The sequence below is a fragment of the Echiichthys vipera genome, assembly GCF_963691815.1.
Source record: "Echiichthys vipera genome assembly, chromosome: 2".
Taxonomy (NCBI): Eukaryota; Metazoa; Chordata; class Actinopteri; order Perciformes; family Trachinidae; genus Echiichthys; species Echiichthys vipera.
The window spans coordinates 204,281-219,280 of record NC_139827.1 but is presented as its reverse complement, the minus strand read 5'-3'; the positions used below and the strand labels follow the sequence as shown (position 1 = coordinate 219,280).

The 15,000-nt window shown below is 55.0% G+C and overlaps 2 protein-coding genes across 2 annotated transcripts in view; both read left to right on the top strand.

Annotated features, from left to right (window-relative positions):
* The window catches only part of eif4a3 (eukaryotic translation initiation factor 4A3), a 10,508-nt gene extending 9,328 nt beyond the window's left edge, over nucleotides 1-1,180 (top strand). The window contains exons 10-12 of the mRNA XM_083931184.1: nucleotides 86-193; nucleotides 812-939; nucleotides 1,034-1,180. Of these exons, the coding sequence (XP_083787310.1) occupies nucleotides 86-193; nucleotides 812-939; nucleotides 1,034-1,050 (253 nt within the window). The 3' untranslated portion in view covers nucleotides 1,051-1,180. The remainder of the gene's footprint in view (nucleotides 1-85; nucleotides 194-811; nucleotides 940-1,033) is intronic.
* A 622-nt stretch (nucleotides 1,181-1,802) lies between these two features.
* soul4 (heme-binding protein soul4) lies at nucleotides 1,803-6,442 on the top strand. Its single transcript, XM_083931222.1, is given in 7 exon segments — nucleotides 1,803-1,939; nucleotides 3,038-3,229; nucleotides 3,994-4,079; nucleotides 4,737-4,878; nucleotides 5,754-5,937; nucleotides 6,078-6,186; nucleotides 6,188-6,442. Coding segments are annotated over 6 exon segments (882 nt in total). The 5' UTR covers nucleotides 1,803-1,939; nucleotides 3,038-3,069; the 3' UTR covers nucleotides 6,389-6,442.
* The last annotated feature ends 8,558 nt before the right edge of the window (nucleotides 6,443-15,000 follow it).

Here is a 15,000-nt window from a genome sequence, read left to right as displayed (position 1 = left end):
CTGACCTGTCGTCATGGTTTCAGTCGTGTGTCTGACCTGTTGTCATGGTTTCAGTCGTGTGTCTGACCTGTTGTCATGGTTACAGCCGGGTGTTGATCTCCACGGACGTGTGGGCTCGAGGTTTGGACGTTCCTCAAGTTTCTCTGATCATCAACTACGACCTGCCCAACAACAGAGAGCTCTACATCCACAGGTGACGTATCCCTGCACACAAACTAGTCCCTCACACACCAGGCTGAGGGCGGACATTTGCACTGTGGGCGGACACATCTACTGTGGGCGGACACATCTACTGTGGGCGGACACATCTACTGTGGGCGGACACATCTACTGTGGGCGGACATATCTACTGTGGGCGGACACATGCACTGTGGGCGGACACATGCACTGTGGGCGGACACATCTACTGTGGGCGGACATATCTACTGTGGGCGGACATATCTACTGTGGGCGGACACATCTACTGTGGGCGGACATATCTACTGTGGGCGGACATATGCACTGTGGGCGGACACATCTACTGTGGGCGGACACATTCACTGTGGGCGGACACATCTACTGTGGGCGGACATATCTACTGTGGGCGGACATATGCACTGTGGGCGGACACATCTGCTGTGGGCGGACATATGCACTGTGGGCGGACACATGCACTGTGGGCGGACACATGCACTGTGGGCGGACACATCTACTGTGGGCGGACATATGCACTGTGGGCGGACACATGCACTGTGGGCGGACATATGCACTGTGGGCGGACTCGTGGTTTGATTGGCGGTCTGTGGCTGACGTGACCTCTGACCTCCTCCAGGATTGGCCGCTCCGGGCGTTACGGGCGTAAGGGCGTGGCCATTAACTTTGTGAAGAACGATGACATCAGGATCCTGCGGGACATCGAGCAGTACTACTCCACCCAGATCGACGAGATGCCCATGAACGGTACGAGTCCACCAATCACACGCCTGCTCTGCTGTGATTGGCTGCTGCTGCTCTGCTGTGATTGGCTGCTGACCCTGTGTTTGTGTCTCCTCAGTGGCCGACCTGATCTGACCTTGATGACGTCACGGTGAAGCCCCGCCCCCTGACCTCCTGTTGTTTCCTGTTTCCTGTTTTGTTATTTTGGTTTTAGAGTTTTGAAAACGGCTGTTTTTTTGTAAATAAAGTTGTTTTGATTCTTTAATTTCTGATTAAAGTTTTTTTTACTGATGAAATCTTTAAATTTGCTCAGACGGCGTTTTTCATTCATCTGCTGGAACCACACGCGTCATCTTAGGTCATAACTTTATTAATTACATATTTATAGTTTATAGATTTAGAGGTTTTATTGGTTTTACACATTTAAGGACGAACTGAACAAAAACCGAATCAGGACGAAATAAGAAACTTAAATAAACAAGAAGTTTATTTTAACTTCAGGATTCAAGTTTATCAACGTTTACATGTCAGAATTATACATTTATATTAATACATGTATAATTATATTATATATTTATATTTTAATACATTTATATATAAATATATAATTATTTTATATATTTATAAATGTATTAAAATATATATATTTATGTGATAAATATATTTTAAATTTATACATTTCTGTGATCATTAATATAAATGTATATTTAAATAAATATTTATATAAAAATCTTTAATTTAGATCAAAAAAATGAAGAAAAGTGGCGGGAAGGGAAAAGCAGTAAAATGGCGGCTGGACTACAAACAAAGATGGCGCCGCGGGAAGGCGTCAGCAGAGCACCACCGAAGAAGAAGAAGCTTTTATTTTGAAGTGTCAGCGGGGACGTGAACCGGAAACAGAAGAAGAAGAAGTCCTGCGGTGTTGTTCTTTCTTCCGTGTCCATGTTTTGACCCCAGACTGAACACAAAGCAACCGGGACCAGAACCAGACCAGGACCCGGACCAGGACCCGGACCAGGACCAGGTGAGGTGGGCTGACCAGCTAACCGTGCTAACTTCATCGTGCTAGCTAAACCCGGTCCCGTGGGGTCCCGGGTCGTGTCTGTTCCGGGTTCTCTGGTCCCTTCAGTCCCACAGGCAGCTGAACCAGACGGGACCGGTTTACACTGAACACCCGGGTTATCCCGCAGCTCTGGGGGGACCCGGGTTACACTGACCCGGTTTCCCATCAAAGTCCGTCATCGATCCACGTCACTCACTTCCGGTCCACTCTGACTGGTTTTCAAATTAAAAGAAGCAAACTGGTCAAACACGTGACTCAGCGTTTTATTTTGGTGACGTCAGTAATTATCATGCTAATGTTGCTAACCTTAGCACGCGCACACTTAAAACTTTATTGATACAAAGCAGAGACGACGAGTTTTTACTTTGTTTATAATAGTTTATATTTAGAACTTTAGCGTCAATCACCTCAGGAGCTAACACACGTTAGCTTCAGCTAGCATGCGTTAGCTTCAGTAGCTAATAAACTTAAGCTTCAGCTAGCATTCGTTAGCTTCAGGAGCTAACACACTTTAGCTTCAGCTAGCATGCGTTAGCTTCAGTAGCTAATAAACTTTAGCTTCAGCTTTCATGGGTTAGCTTCAGTAGCTTACACATTTACATTTCAGCTAGAATGCGTTAGCTTCAGGAGCTAACACACGGAAGCTTCAGGAGCTAATACACATTAGCTACAGCTAGCTTTCGTTAGATTCAGGAGCTAAGAAACGTTAGCTTCAGCACGCATGTGTTAGCTTCAGGAGCTAATACACTTTAGCTTCAGCCAGCATGCGTTAGCTTAAGGAGCTAATACACTTTAGCTTCAGCCAGCATGCGTTAGCTTAAGGAGCTAATACACTTACGCTTCAGCTAGCATGCGTTAGCTCCAGTAGCTAATACACTTTAGCTTCAGCTAGCATGCGTGTGTTAGCCTCCGTGGTGACCCTGCTCGTGTGTGTGTGTGTGTGTGTGTGTGTGTGTGTGTGTGTGTGTGTGTGTGTGTGTGTGTGTGTGTGTGTGTGTGTGTGTGTGTGTGTGTGTGTGTGTGTGTGTGTGTGTGTGTGTGTGTGTGTGTGTGTCACAGATCAGTAAAGAGTCTTCAGGTCAAAGGTCACGATGGCGCTCATTTCTCTGGAAGACCTCGACGGATTGGACGACGAGAATTTGGACGATGACATCAGCGACAACCCAGAACCAATGGGTGACGAGGACAGAGACCGGCTGCTGACGCACTGGCAGGCCGTCGCCAGCACGCACCATGTGTCCGTACCTGCAGGTGAGGGGCGGGGCCAGAACCTCCAGGTGAGGGGGCGGGGCCAGAACCTCCAGGTGAGGGGCGGGACCAGAACCTCCAGGTGAGGGGCGCGGTCAGACCCTCCAGGTGAGGGGCGGGGCCAGAACCTCCAGGTGAGGGGGCGGGGCCAGAACCTCCAGGTGAGGGGCGGGGCCAGAACCTCCAGGTGAGGGGGCGGGGCCAGAACCTCCAGGTGAGGGGCGCAGTCAGACCCTCCAGGTGAGGGGCGGGGTCAGAACCTGCAGGTGAGGGGCGGGGTCAGACCCTCCAGGTGAGGGGCGGGGCCAGAACCTCCAGGTGAGGGGGCGGGGCCAGAACCTGCAGGTGAGGGGCGGGGCCAGACCCTCCAGGTGAGGGGCAGGGCCAGAACCTCCAGGTGAGGGGCGGGGTCAGACCCTCCAGGTGAGGGGCGGGGTCAGAACCTGCAGGTGAGGGGGCGGGGTCAGAAACTCCAGGTGAGGGGCGGGGTCAGTACCTGCAGGTGAGGGGGCGGGGCCAGAACCTCCTTCCAGGTGAGTGGGCGGGGCCAGTACTTCCAGGTGAGGGGGCGGGGCCAGAACCTCCTTCCAGGTGAGGGGGCGGGGTCAGTACCTCCAGGTGAGGGGGCGGGGTCAGTACCTCCGGGTGAGTGGGCGGGGCCAGTACCTCCAGGTGAGGGGGCGGGGTCAGTACCTCCGGGTGAGGGGGCGGGGTCAGTACCTCCGGGTGAGGGGGCGGGGCTAATCACTTCCTGTTTGTCTCTACAGAAATGACCGGACCCATTCAGGAAATGACCCGCAACAACCAGCAGAGGGAGCCCGTCCCCTTCACTCCAATATCACGCCATGAGAAGGTAAAGACGCCCAAGACCGCCTCAGACCACCACAGACCACCACAGACCACCACCACAGACCACCACAGACCACCACCTCAGACCACCACCTCAGACCACCACAGACCACCACCTCAGACCACCACCTCAGACCACCACCACAGACCACAACAGACCACCACCACAGACCACAACAGACCACCACCACAGACCACCACAGACCACCACAGACCACCACCTCAGACCACCACAGACCACCACAGACCACCACCTCAGACCACCACCACAGACCACAACAGACCACCACAGACCACCACCACAGACCACCACAGACCACCACCACAGACCACCACAGACCACCACCTCAGACCACCGCAGACCACCACAGACCACAACAGACCACCACAGACCACCACCACAGACCACCACCACAGACCACCACAGACCACCACAGACCACCACAGACCACCACCACAGACCACCACAGACCACCACCTCAGACCACCGCAGACCACCACAGACCACCTCAGACCACCACAGACCACCACAGCAGACGAACCCAGATGGGGGGGAGCAGTGTGAGTTTGACCCCCCTGACCCCCCTGCCCCCCACAGATGGGGGGGGGAACAGTGTGAGTCTGACCCCCCTGTCCCCCCTGACCCCCCTGCCCCCCACAGATGGGGGAGGAGCAGTGGGAGGAGCGTCAGTACCCCCCCGGGCACTGGGCGTGTGTGACGGGGGCGGAGCTTCTGTACGAGCAGAGCATTTCCCTGAGCTTCATGAAGCTGATGCGTTTCATCTGCAACGAGAACTCTGCAGGTGAGTTTACGAACTTTACCGTGTTTACGAACGTTACCATGTTTACGAACTTCACCATGTTTACGAACTTTACCATGTTTACGAACGTTACCATGTTTACGAACTTTACCATGTTTACGAACGTTACCATGCTTACGAAGTTTACCATGTTTACGAACGTTACCATGTTTACGAACTTTACCGTGTTTACGAACTTTACCGTGTTTACGAACTTTACCGTGTTTACAAACTTTACCGTGTTTACGAACTTCACCGTGTTTACGAACTTCACCATGTTTACGAATTTTACCATGTTTACGAACGTTACCAAGTTTCTGTTTACGAAGTTTTACGACACGAAGTTTCTGTTTACGAAGTTTACGAGACCGAAGTTTACTGTTTACGAACTCTGTTTACGAACTGTTTACGAACTCTGTTTAAGAAGTTTACGAGCCCGAAGTTTCTGTTTACAAACTCTGTTTACGAACTCTGTTTACGAAGTTTACAAGACCGAAGTTTCTGTTTACGAACTCTGTTTACGATACCGAAGTTTCTGTTTACGAAGTTTACGAGACCGAAGTTTGTGTTTACGAAGTTTACAATGTTTACGAAGTTTACAAGACCGAAGTTTCTGTTTACAAACTCTGTTTACGAACTCTGTTTACAAAGTCTTTTTACGAAGTTTACGAGACTGAAGTTTCTGTTTACGAACTCTGTTTACGAGCCCGAAGTTTCTGTTTACGAAGTTTCTGTTTACGAAGTTTTCTGTTTACGAATTTTCAAGACCGAAGTTTCCTGTTTACAAAGTTTACGAGACCGTAGTTTACGAGAAAGACAGAACTTTTCTTCGTCCCGTCCGAGCTTCACTGACCCGGCGTGTTGGCGGCGGTCCGCAGGCCGGTTCCTGGGGATGACGGTGCCCGTGGTCAGCTCCATCCACGTGACGGAGGACGGACGCACGTTTCAGAAGGAGGTGCAGACGGCGTTCTTCCTGCCCGCGGAGTTTCAGGCCGCCCCGCCCCGACCCTCCGACCCCGACATCACCATCGTCTACAGGGAGCCAATCAGAGTCGTCGCCAGGTCGGCATCATCCTCGTTTGACCCGACTGTCCTGAACGCACCTTTCACCTGTGCTGCCTTCAGGGCCTTTCAGAGAGTCTGTAATTCCCAGTGCTGTGATGTTTGTGTTGATGCTGTTCTGCTCTCTGATTGGCCGTCAGGACGTTCTTCGGGACGACCACGGAGGAGACGGTGTCCCGGCAGATCGAGCAGCTGTGGGAGATGGTGGGCGTCACCGACGACCTCCGCAGAGACGGGTACATGGTGGCGTCCTAGCCAGAACCCCGCCGTGCCCCGCCGCAGGAACGAGATCTGGTTCGGTCAGACGCCAGCTGTAGAGGCCTTCCCATCATGCTTTGCTCCCTCACATCCTCCTGTCAAACTGACCAATCAGGACCCTTCTCTAAGCCCCTCCCCCTGCCCCTCCTGTCCAATCAGACGGCCTCTCTCATCAACAGGAAACAGGAACTAAGCTTTGAAACAAGCTGCGGACCTGATTGGCTGAGATTTGATCATTGAAACGTTAAAGTTCATCATTCACGTACCCCGCCCCCCCCACCCCCCACCCCGCCCCCCCACCCCCCTGCACCCCCTCAACCTGAACCTGGTCCCAGTCCTGACCCTGGACCTGGTCCTGTTCCTGGTCCTGGTCCTTTGTAACGATCCTGGTCCCGGTCCTGATCATGATCCTGGTCGTGGTCTCGGCCCTGGTCCTGGTCCTGGTCCAGTTCCTGGTCCTGGTCTTGGTCCTGGTCCTGATCCTGGTCCTGGTCCAGTTCCTGGTCCTGGTCCAGTTCCTGGTCCTGGTCCAGGTCCTGGTCCAGGTCCTTGTCCAGGTCCCGGTCCTGGTCTCGGTCCTGGTCCTGGTCCCGGTCCTTGTCCTGGTCCCGGTCCTTGTCCAGGTCCTGTCCAGGTCCAGGTCCTGGTCCTGGTCCTGGTCCTGGTCCTGGTCCAGGTCCTGGTCCTTGTCCAGGTCCTGGTCCAGTCCAGGTCTGGTCCTGGTCCTGGTCCAGGTCCTGGTCCAGGTCCAGGTCCTGGTCCAGGTCCTGGTCCTGGTCCAGGTCCTGGTCCTGGTCCAGGTCCTGGTCCAGGTCCTGGTCCTGGTCCTGGTCCTGGTCCTGGTCCAGGTCCTGGTCCAGGTCCTGGTCCTGGTCTCGGTCCTGGTCCTGGTCCAGGTCTCGGTCCTGGTCCTGGTCCTGGTCCAGGTCTCGGTAACGAAGAAGAATCTTGATATTTTTGACTCAGATCTGAATTTTGTTTGTTTTCATGTTGAATCTTTAAAACTTTAAACTTTAATTCTGTTTTTATCGTGTTTCAGGTTTTTAACATTAATCATAAATAATCATAATAATAATAATTATATTAGTAATTTATAATAATCATAATAATAATAATAAATGTTGTAATGAATAATAATTATATTAATAATTATAATAATAATAAACAGTTCTAATAAAACACTAAACTTTAATATCAGTTTTCCTTTGATGTTAAACTCTGAAACGACGTCTTTGATGTTTTTATTTTTATTATTTTTGTTTCACTGTAAAAAAAACTGTGTTTAAAGTTTTGATCCTAAAATTCATATAAATATAAATATTATATAAATATTATAATTATAATTATATAAATATTATAATTTACATAATAAAATATTTATATGAATTTAATTAATTTGTGTTTCAAATAAAATCTGATTAAAGTGAAAAACTGTCTGAGCTGCAAAATACATACAAATATATAATAATGTATATATTAATATATGTATAAAGACTCATTTATATAAATATATATATTTATATAAATATGTTATTGTTATTAATCTGATGTTAAAGGTTCGTCATGGCTTCGTTCACACAGGTCACATTTATGTTTATATAAAATATAAATATAGATTTATATGAGTGTATATAAAATATATAAACTCATATAAATCTAGATTCACACTGGGGGGGGGCACCCCGAGGCCCAACCGCTCTCCTTCCTCTTCAGACACGACCAACGACGGCTCCTCTCAGCATCACCGGCTCCTCGATGGTCTCCGTGGAGTCGTCCCTCTGGTCTCCGTGGAGTCGTCCCCCTGGTCTCCGTGGAGTCGTCCCCCTGGTCTCCGTGGAGTCGTCCCTCTGGTCTCCGTGGAGTCGTCCCTCTGGTCTCCGTGGAGTCGTCCCTCTGGTCTCCGTGGAGTCGGCCCTCTGGTCTCCGTGGAGTCGTCCCTCTGGTCTCCGTGGAGTCGTCCCCTGGTCTCCGTGGAGTCGTCCCTCTGGTCTCCGTGGAGTCGGCCCTCTGGTCTCCGTGGAGTCGTCCCTCTGGTCTCCGTGGAGTCGTCCCCTGGTCTCCGTGGAGTCGGCCCTCTGGTCTCCGTGGAGTCGGCCCCCTGGTCTCTGTGGAGTCGGCCCCCTGGTCTCCGTGGAGTCGTCCCTCTGGTCTCCGTGGAGTCGTCCCCCTGGTCTCCGTGGAGTCGGCCCTCTGGTCTCCGTGGAGTCGGCCCCCTGGTCTCCGTGGAGTCGGCCCTCTGGTCTCCGTGGAGTCGTCCCTCTGGTCTCCGTGGAGTCGGCCCTCTGGTCTCCGTGGAGTCGTCCCCCTGGTCTCCGTGGAGTCGTCCCTCTGGTCTCCGTGGAGTCGTCCCCCTGGTCTCCGTGGAGTCGTCCCTCTGGTCTCCGTGGAGTCGTCCCTCTGGTCTCCGTGGAGTCGTCCCTCTGGTCTCCGTGGAGTCGTCTCTCTGGTCTCCGTGGAGTCGTCCCTCTGGTCTCTGTGGAGTCGGCCCTCTGGTCTCCGTGGAGTCGTCCCTCTGGTCTCCGTGGAGTCGTCCCTCTGGTCTCTGTGGAGTCGTCCCTCTGGTCTCTGTGGAGTCGGCCCTCTGGTGCCGACCTCCTTCAGGAGCCTCGTGGTGGAACCGGCTCCAGACCCCCTCCAGCCGACCTCCCCGGGTCGCACCTTAGCGCTCCAGCCCCGCTCCTCTGCAGACCACAGGCTCTTCCTGTCGTGCGCTTCATCGATGGCCTCCTCCCACGGTTCAGTGATGAAGACACGCTGACAGGACCTGGACCAGAGGACCTGGACCAGAGGTCGTGGACCAGAGGACCTGGACCAGAGGACCAGGACCAGAGGACCTGGACCAGAGGACCTGGACCAGAGGACCTGGACCAGAGGACCTGGACCAGAGGACGTGGACCAGAGGACCTGGACCAGAGGACCTGGACCAGAGGACCTGGACCAGAGGACGTGGACCAGAGGACCTGGACCAGAGGACCTGGACCAGAGGACGTGGACCAGAGGACCTGGACCCGAGGACCAGGACCACAGGACCACGACCAGAGGACCAGGACCAGAGGACCAGGACCACAGGACCAGGACCACAGGACCAGGACCAGAGGACCAGGTCTGGGCGCAGGTTGGTGGGCAGGTGAGCCTCTGGTCTGGGTTCAGAGAGCGGATCAGTCGCTTCTCTCCCTCCTGAACAAAGAGAAGGGGGTCTGGACCTTCAGGGGCAGGTTCTGGTGCTGACCCTCCTCCTTTCAAGCCTCTCAGCCCCTGAGCCGAGGCACCAGGTGTGTCTGCCTGGGTGAGGCTGGTCTGGTGTTTACGGGTTGCTGGTGCAGAACCCTGGGGGCAGGCTGGCTCCTCCCTGACCCACAGGTGTAGATTAGTGGGGGAGGGTCGGGTCATGTGTTGCTCCAGTGATGAAACTGACCCTGTGGGACGCCATGCTCCACCTTTGGCTCCAGGTGACTGATCTGAGGCCACAGACGCGTCCAGCTGGAGTCGCTCTGCCTGGAGTCGCTCCGCCTGGAGTCGCTCTGCCTGGAGTCGCTCTGCCTGGAGTCGCTCTGCCTGGAGTCGCTCCGCCTGGAGTCGCTCTGCCTGGAGTCGCTCCGCCTGGAGTCGCTCCGCCTGGAGTCGCTCTGCCTGGAGTCGCTCTGCCTGGAGTCGCTCTGCCTGGAGTCGCTCTGCCGGGAGTCGCTCTGCCTGGAGTCGCTCTGCCTGGAGTCGCTCTGCCTGGAGTCGCTCTGCCTGGGGTCGCTCTGCCTGGAGTCGCTCTGCCTGGAGTCGCTCTGCCTGGGGTCGCTCTGCCTGGAGTCGCTCTGCCTGGGGTCGCTCTGCCTGGAGTCGCTCTGCCTGGAGTCGCTCTGCCGGGAGTCGCTCTGCCTGGAGTCGCTCTGCCTGGAGTCGCTCTGCCTGGTCGGTGTCTCTGAGTCTGTGATGGACTTCTCCTGTGTCGCTGGTGTCGTTGATGGACTTCTCCTGTGTCGCTGGTGTCTGTGATGGACTCCTCCTGAGTCGCTGGTGTCTGTGATGGACTCCTCCTGAGTCGCTGGTGTCGTTGATGGACTTCTCCTGTGTCGCTGGTGTCTGTGATGGACTCCTCCTGAGTCGTTGGTGTCTGTGATGGACTCCTCCTGAGTCGCTGGTGTCTGTGATGGACTCCTCCTGAGTCGCTGGTGTCTGTGATGGACTCCTCCTGAGTCGTTGGTGTCGTTGGTGTCTGTGATGGACTCCTCCTGTGTCGCTGGTGTCGTTGGTGTCTGTGATGGACTCCTCCTGTGTCGCTGGTGTCGTTGGTGTCTGTGATGGACTCCTCCTGTGTCGTTGGTGTCGTTGGTGTCGTTGGTGTCTGTGATGGACTCCTCCTGTGTCGCTGGTGTCGTTGGTGTCTGTGATGGACTCCTCCTGTGTCGCTGGTGTCGTTGGTGTCTGTGATGGACTCCTCCTGTGTCGTTGGTGTCTGTGATGGACTCCTCCTGTGTCGTTGGTGTCTGTGATGGACTCCTCCTGTGTCGTTGGTGTCTGTGATGGACTCCTCCTGAGTCGTTGGTGTCATTGATGGACTTCTCCTGTGTCGTTGGTGTCGTTGGTGTCTGTGATGGACTCCTCCTGTGTCGTTGGTGTCGTTGGTGTCTGTGATGGACTCCTCCTGTGTCGTTGGTGTCTGTGATGGACTTCTCCTGAGTCGTTGGTGTCGTTGGTGTCGTTGATGGACGTCTCCTGAGTCGTTGGTGTCGTTGGTGTCGTTGATGGACGTCTCCTGAGTCGCTGGTGTCTGTGATGGACTTCTCTTGAGTCGTTGGTGTCGTTGGTGTCGTTGATGGACGTCTCCTGAGTTGTTGGTGTCTGTGATGGACTCCTCCTGTGTCGTTGGTGTCGTTGGTGTCTGTGATGGACTCCTCCTGTGTCGTTGGTGTCGCTGGTGTCTGTGATGGACTCCTCCTGTGTCGCTGGTGTCGTTGGTGTCTGTGATGGACTTCTCCTGAGTCGCTGGTGTCGTTGGTGTCGTTGATGGACTTCTCCTGAGTCGTTGGTGTCGTTGGTGTCGTTGATGGACGTCTCCTGTGTCGCTGGTGTCGGCTCATCGTTGATGTGGAACCTCTCATGGACAGTCGGCCTCTGATCAGGGAAATTCTTCAGGACTTACTGGGTTTTCTCCGTTGGTGCTCGTCTGATGTTTGTCTGGAGTTTGTCCAGCAGTCGTCTTTGTTGTCGTTAGCGTCGTCATGTCATCCATTCACGCCCTGATTGGAGGAAGCTCAGCCCACTCTTCAGGCGTTCTCCTCAGACCCCCCATCGAGATGCTCCCATAATGAGCTCCATGGTGAGAGCACGTGGAGAGATTGTGCAGCCTGCCTCCTCCAGGCGCCGCCCGGTGGTTGTGACAGACGTCTGGTGATCTCCTCTGGGACCTGGAAGAAGTCAAACGCTGCCCTCAACACTCCGTGAGGCGCTGCCCCGGAGGTGTTTGCGAGGTCTAAAGCGACCACATGTAGATCTGTGTTCTCCTTCTTGATGGTTTGTACCTGGGGCCGGATCGTGTCGGCGGCTCCAGACCTCCTGAGAACCACCTCTGAACTCTGAAGCCTCTGGGCCACGACACTGAAGGAGACCTTTCCTCCACACTGAGACGGTGGATCTGACGGAGTCGGTCCGTTGTTGAGGAGTCAGGGTCCCTCCGGCCCTTCGCCGACCTGAGGTGTGACACATCGTTCCCACGCAGCCTCATCAGTGTCCACAGGTACTTCCTGACGCCTGGCGTGTTCTTCTAAAGCCTGTACGGGGCGCCGCCGGGCCGGGGGCTGATGATGTTCTGGCCCGCCATATTTCACTCTCAACCTGGCTCCGTGGGGGGGGGGGGGGGGCGTGAGTCCATCTGGTGCTGAGGCGGTCGGACTGGTGTCTCATCGGGACAGGTTGATCCCTCTGGCTCTCAGAAATATATACACACATTATATAAGTGTGTATATATACAGGTGGGTCAGAGGTCAGGGGTCAGAGGTCAGAGGTCAGGGGTTCAGAGATCAGGGGGTCAGAGGTCAGCAGTCAGGGGTCAGAGGTCAGGGGTCAGAGATCAGGGGGTCAGAGGTCAGCAGTCAGGGGTCAGAGGTCAGGGGGTCAGAGGTCAGGGGTCAGAGGTCAGCAGTCAGGGGGTCAGAGGTCAGGGGTCAGCAGCAGCCGGGGCGTTGACCTGAGCTCGGGGTGAAATCCGAGCACTCGTTGAAGCAGCTGCAGTTTTTCAGCGTTGGCAGATTTTCCAAAGTGCTCGAACGCAGCGTCGTTAAATTTTCATCAGCAGGAGATTAATAATTCAGACGAGCCGACGGTGAACGCAGCGCTGCAGAGGAGCTGCTGCTGCTGCAGAGGAGCTGCTGCTGCTGCTGCAGAGGAGCTGCTGCTGCAGAGGAGCTGCTGCTGCTGCTGTTACTGCTGCTGCTGCAGAGGAGCTGCTGCTGCTGCTGCTGCAGAGGAGCTGCTGCTGCTGCTGCTGCTGCAGAGGAGCTGCTGCTGCAGAGGAGCTGCTGCTGCAGAGGAGCTGCTGCTGCTGCTGCTGCAGAGGAGCTGCTGCTGCTGCTGCTGCTGCTGCTGCTGCTGCTGCTGCAGAGGAGCTGCTGCTGCAGAGGAGCTGCTGCTGCTGCTGCTGCTGCTGCTGCTGCTGCTGCTGCAGAGGAGCTGCTGCTGCTGCAGAGGAGCTGCTGCTGCTGCTGCTGCTGCTGCTGCAGAGGAGCTGCTGCTGCAGAGGAGCTGCTGCTGCTGCTGCTGCTGCTGCTGCTGCTGCTGCTGCTGCTGCAGAGGAGCTGCTGCTGTTATATGTATATAAGTTTAGACGACTGAAGGTGACGGTTAAGTGCAGTCACTAAAGGTGACCGTTAAGTGCAGTCACTAAAGGTGAGCGTTAAGTGCAGTCACTAAAGGTGACCGTTAAGTGTAGTCTCTAAAGGAGACGGTTAAGTTTAGTCACTAAAGGAGACCGTTAAGTGCAGTCACTAAAGGAGACCGTTAAGTGCAGTCACTAAAGGTGACCGTTAAGTGTAGTCACTAAAGGTGACCGTTAAGTGTAGTCACTAAAGGTGACCGTTAAGTGCAGTCACTAAAGGTGACGGTTAAGTGTGGTTCAGGATCTTGTTTCCTCTTCACGCTTTCAGCAGAACTGGAGGGAAAAGCTGAGTCAGCAACTTCCCACTGAGAGAGTCCAACACACACACACACACACACACACACACACACACACACACACACACACACACACACACACAGACAGACAGACAGACAGACAGACAGACAGACAGACAGACAGACAGACAGACAGACAGACAGACAGACAGACAGACAGACAGACAGACAGACAGACAGACAGACAGACAGACACACACACACACACACACACACACACACACACACACACACACTCACACAGACAGACAGACAGACAGACAGACAGACAGACAGACAGACAGACAGACAGACAGACAGACAGACAGACAGACAGACAGACAGACAGACAGACAGACAGACAGACAGACAGACAGACAGACAGACAGACAGACAGACAGGACAGACAGACACACACAGACACAGACACAGACACACACAGACACACAGACCACACAGACACACACACACACACACACACACACACACAGACACACACACACACACACACACACTGTTCCTTATAAAAAATGAGGCGTTGAGTGAAAGGAGCTTAAAGTGTTTTAAATGGTTGTCTCTCTGCGGGGGCGTGACATCAGAGCGGGGAAGGGGGCGTGACATCAGAGCGGGGGGGGGGCGTGACATCAGAGCGGGGGGGGGGGGGCGGTTGTGGCGGCGGGTGGCGTCCCCGGTCACTGAGGCCTAATGAGGCCCGGTGGCCGCTGGGCCTCATTAGGCCTCAGTGACAGCAGCTCCAGCTCCATCGGCGCCACTTTAACGAGCGTGCAGACGGAGGCGGCGTGGGCGGCGCCATGGCAACAGGACAGCAGATTTAAAGATGGACGCCTCGTAATGAGCTCAGTTCAAAGCAGGAAGTTTCAGTGTTTCTGTGTCAGAGTCACGGAGATGAGGCTCTGCTGGGGGAGGGGCACGGGTGGTGTGAGGGGCCCGGGGTGTGAGGGGGCGCGGGTGTGAGGGGCCCGGGGTGTGAGGGGCCCAGAGTGTGAGGGGCCCAGAGTGTGAGGGGCCCGGTGTGTGAGGGGCCCGGGGTGTGAGGGGCCCAGAGTGTGAGGGGCCCAGAGTGTGAGGGGCCCGGTGTGTGAGGGGCCCGGGGTGTGAGGGCCGGGGTGTGAGGGGCCGGGGTGTGAGGGGCCCGGGGTGGGAGGGGCCCGGGGTGTGAGGGGCCCGGGGTGTGAGGGGCCCGGGTGTGAGGGCCCGGGTGTGAGGGGCCCGGGCTGTGAGGGGCCCGGGGTGTGAGGGGCCCAGGGTGTGAGGGGCCCGTGTGTGAGGGGCCCGGGGTGTGAGGGGCCCGGGGTGTGAGGGGCGCGGGTGTGAGGGGCCCAGGGTGTGAGGGGCCGGGCGGGCTGTGGGGAGACTCTCAAACCCCCGGCTGAGCGCCGCGGTGTTGGAGTTGACCCCGGTGGACCAGAGGGTGGCCTCCTTACGCCTGCAGGTGGTGGGGGGGGGGGCTCTGACTGTTGTTGGTGCAGATGCAGCGAACAGCAGTTCAGAGTCTGGGGCCTTCTTGGAGACCCTGAATGGAGTCCTGCATGGGGCTCCAGTAGGGGACTCCAGAGTCCTGCTGGGAGACTTCAACGCCCACGTGGGCAACGATGGAGACACCTGGAGAGGCTGATTGGGAGGAACGGCCTCCCTGATCTAAAC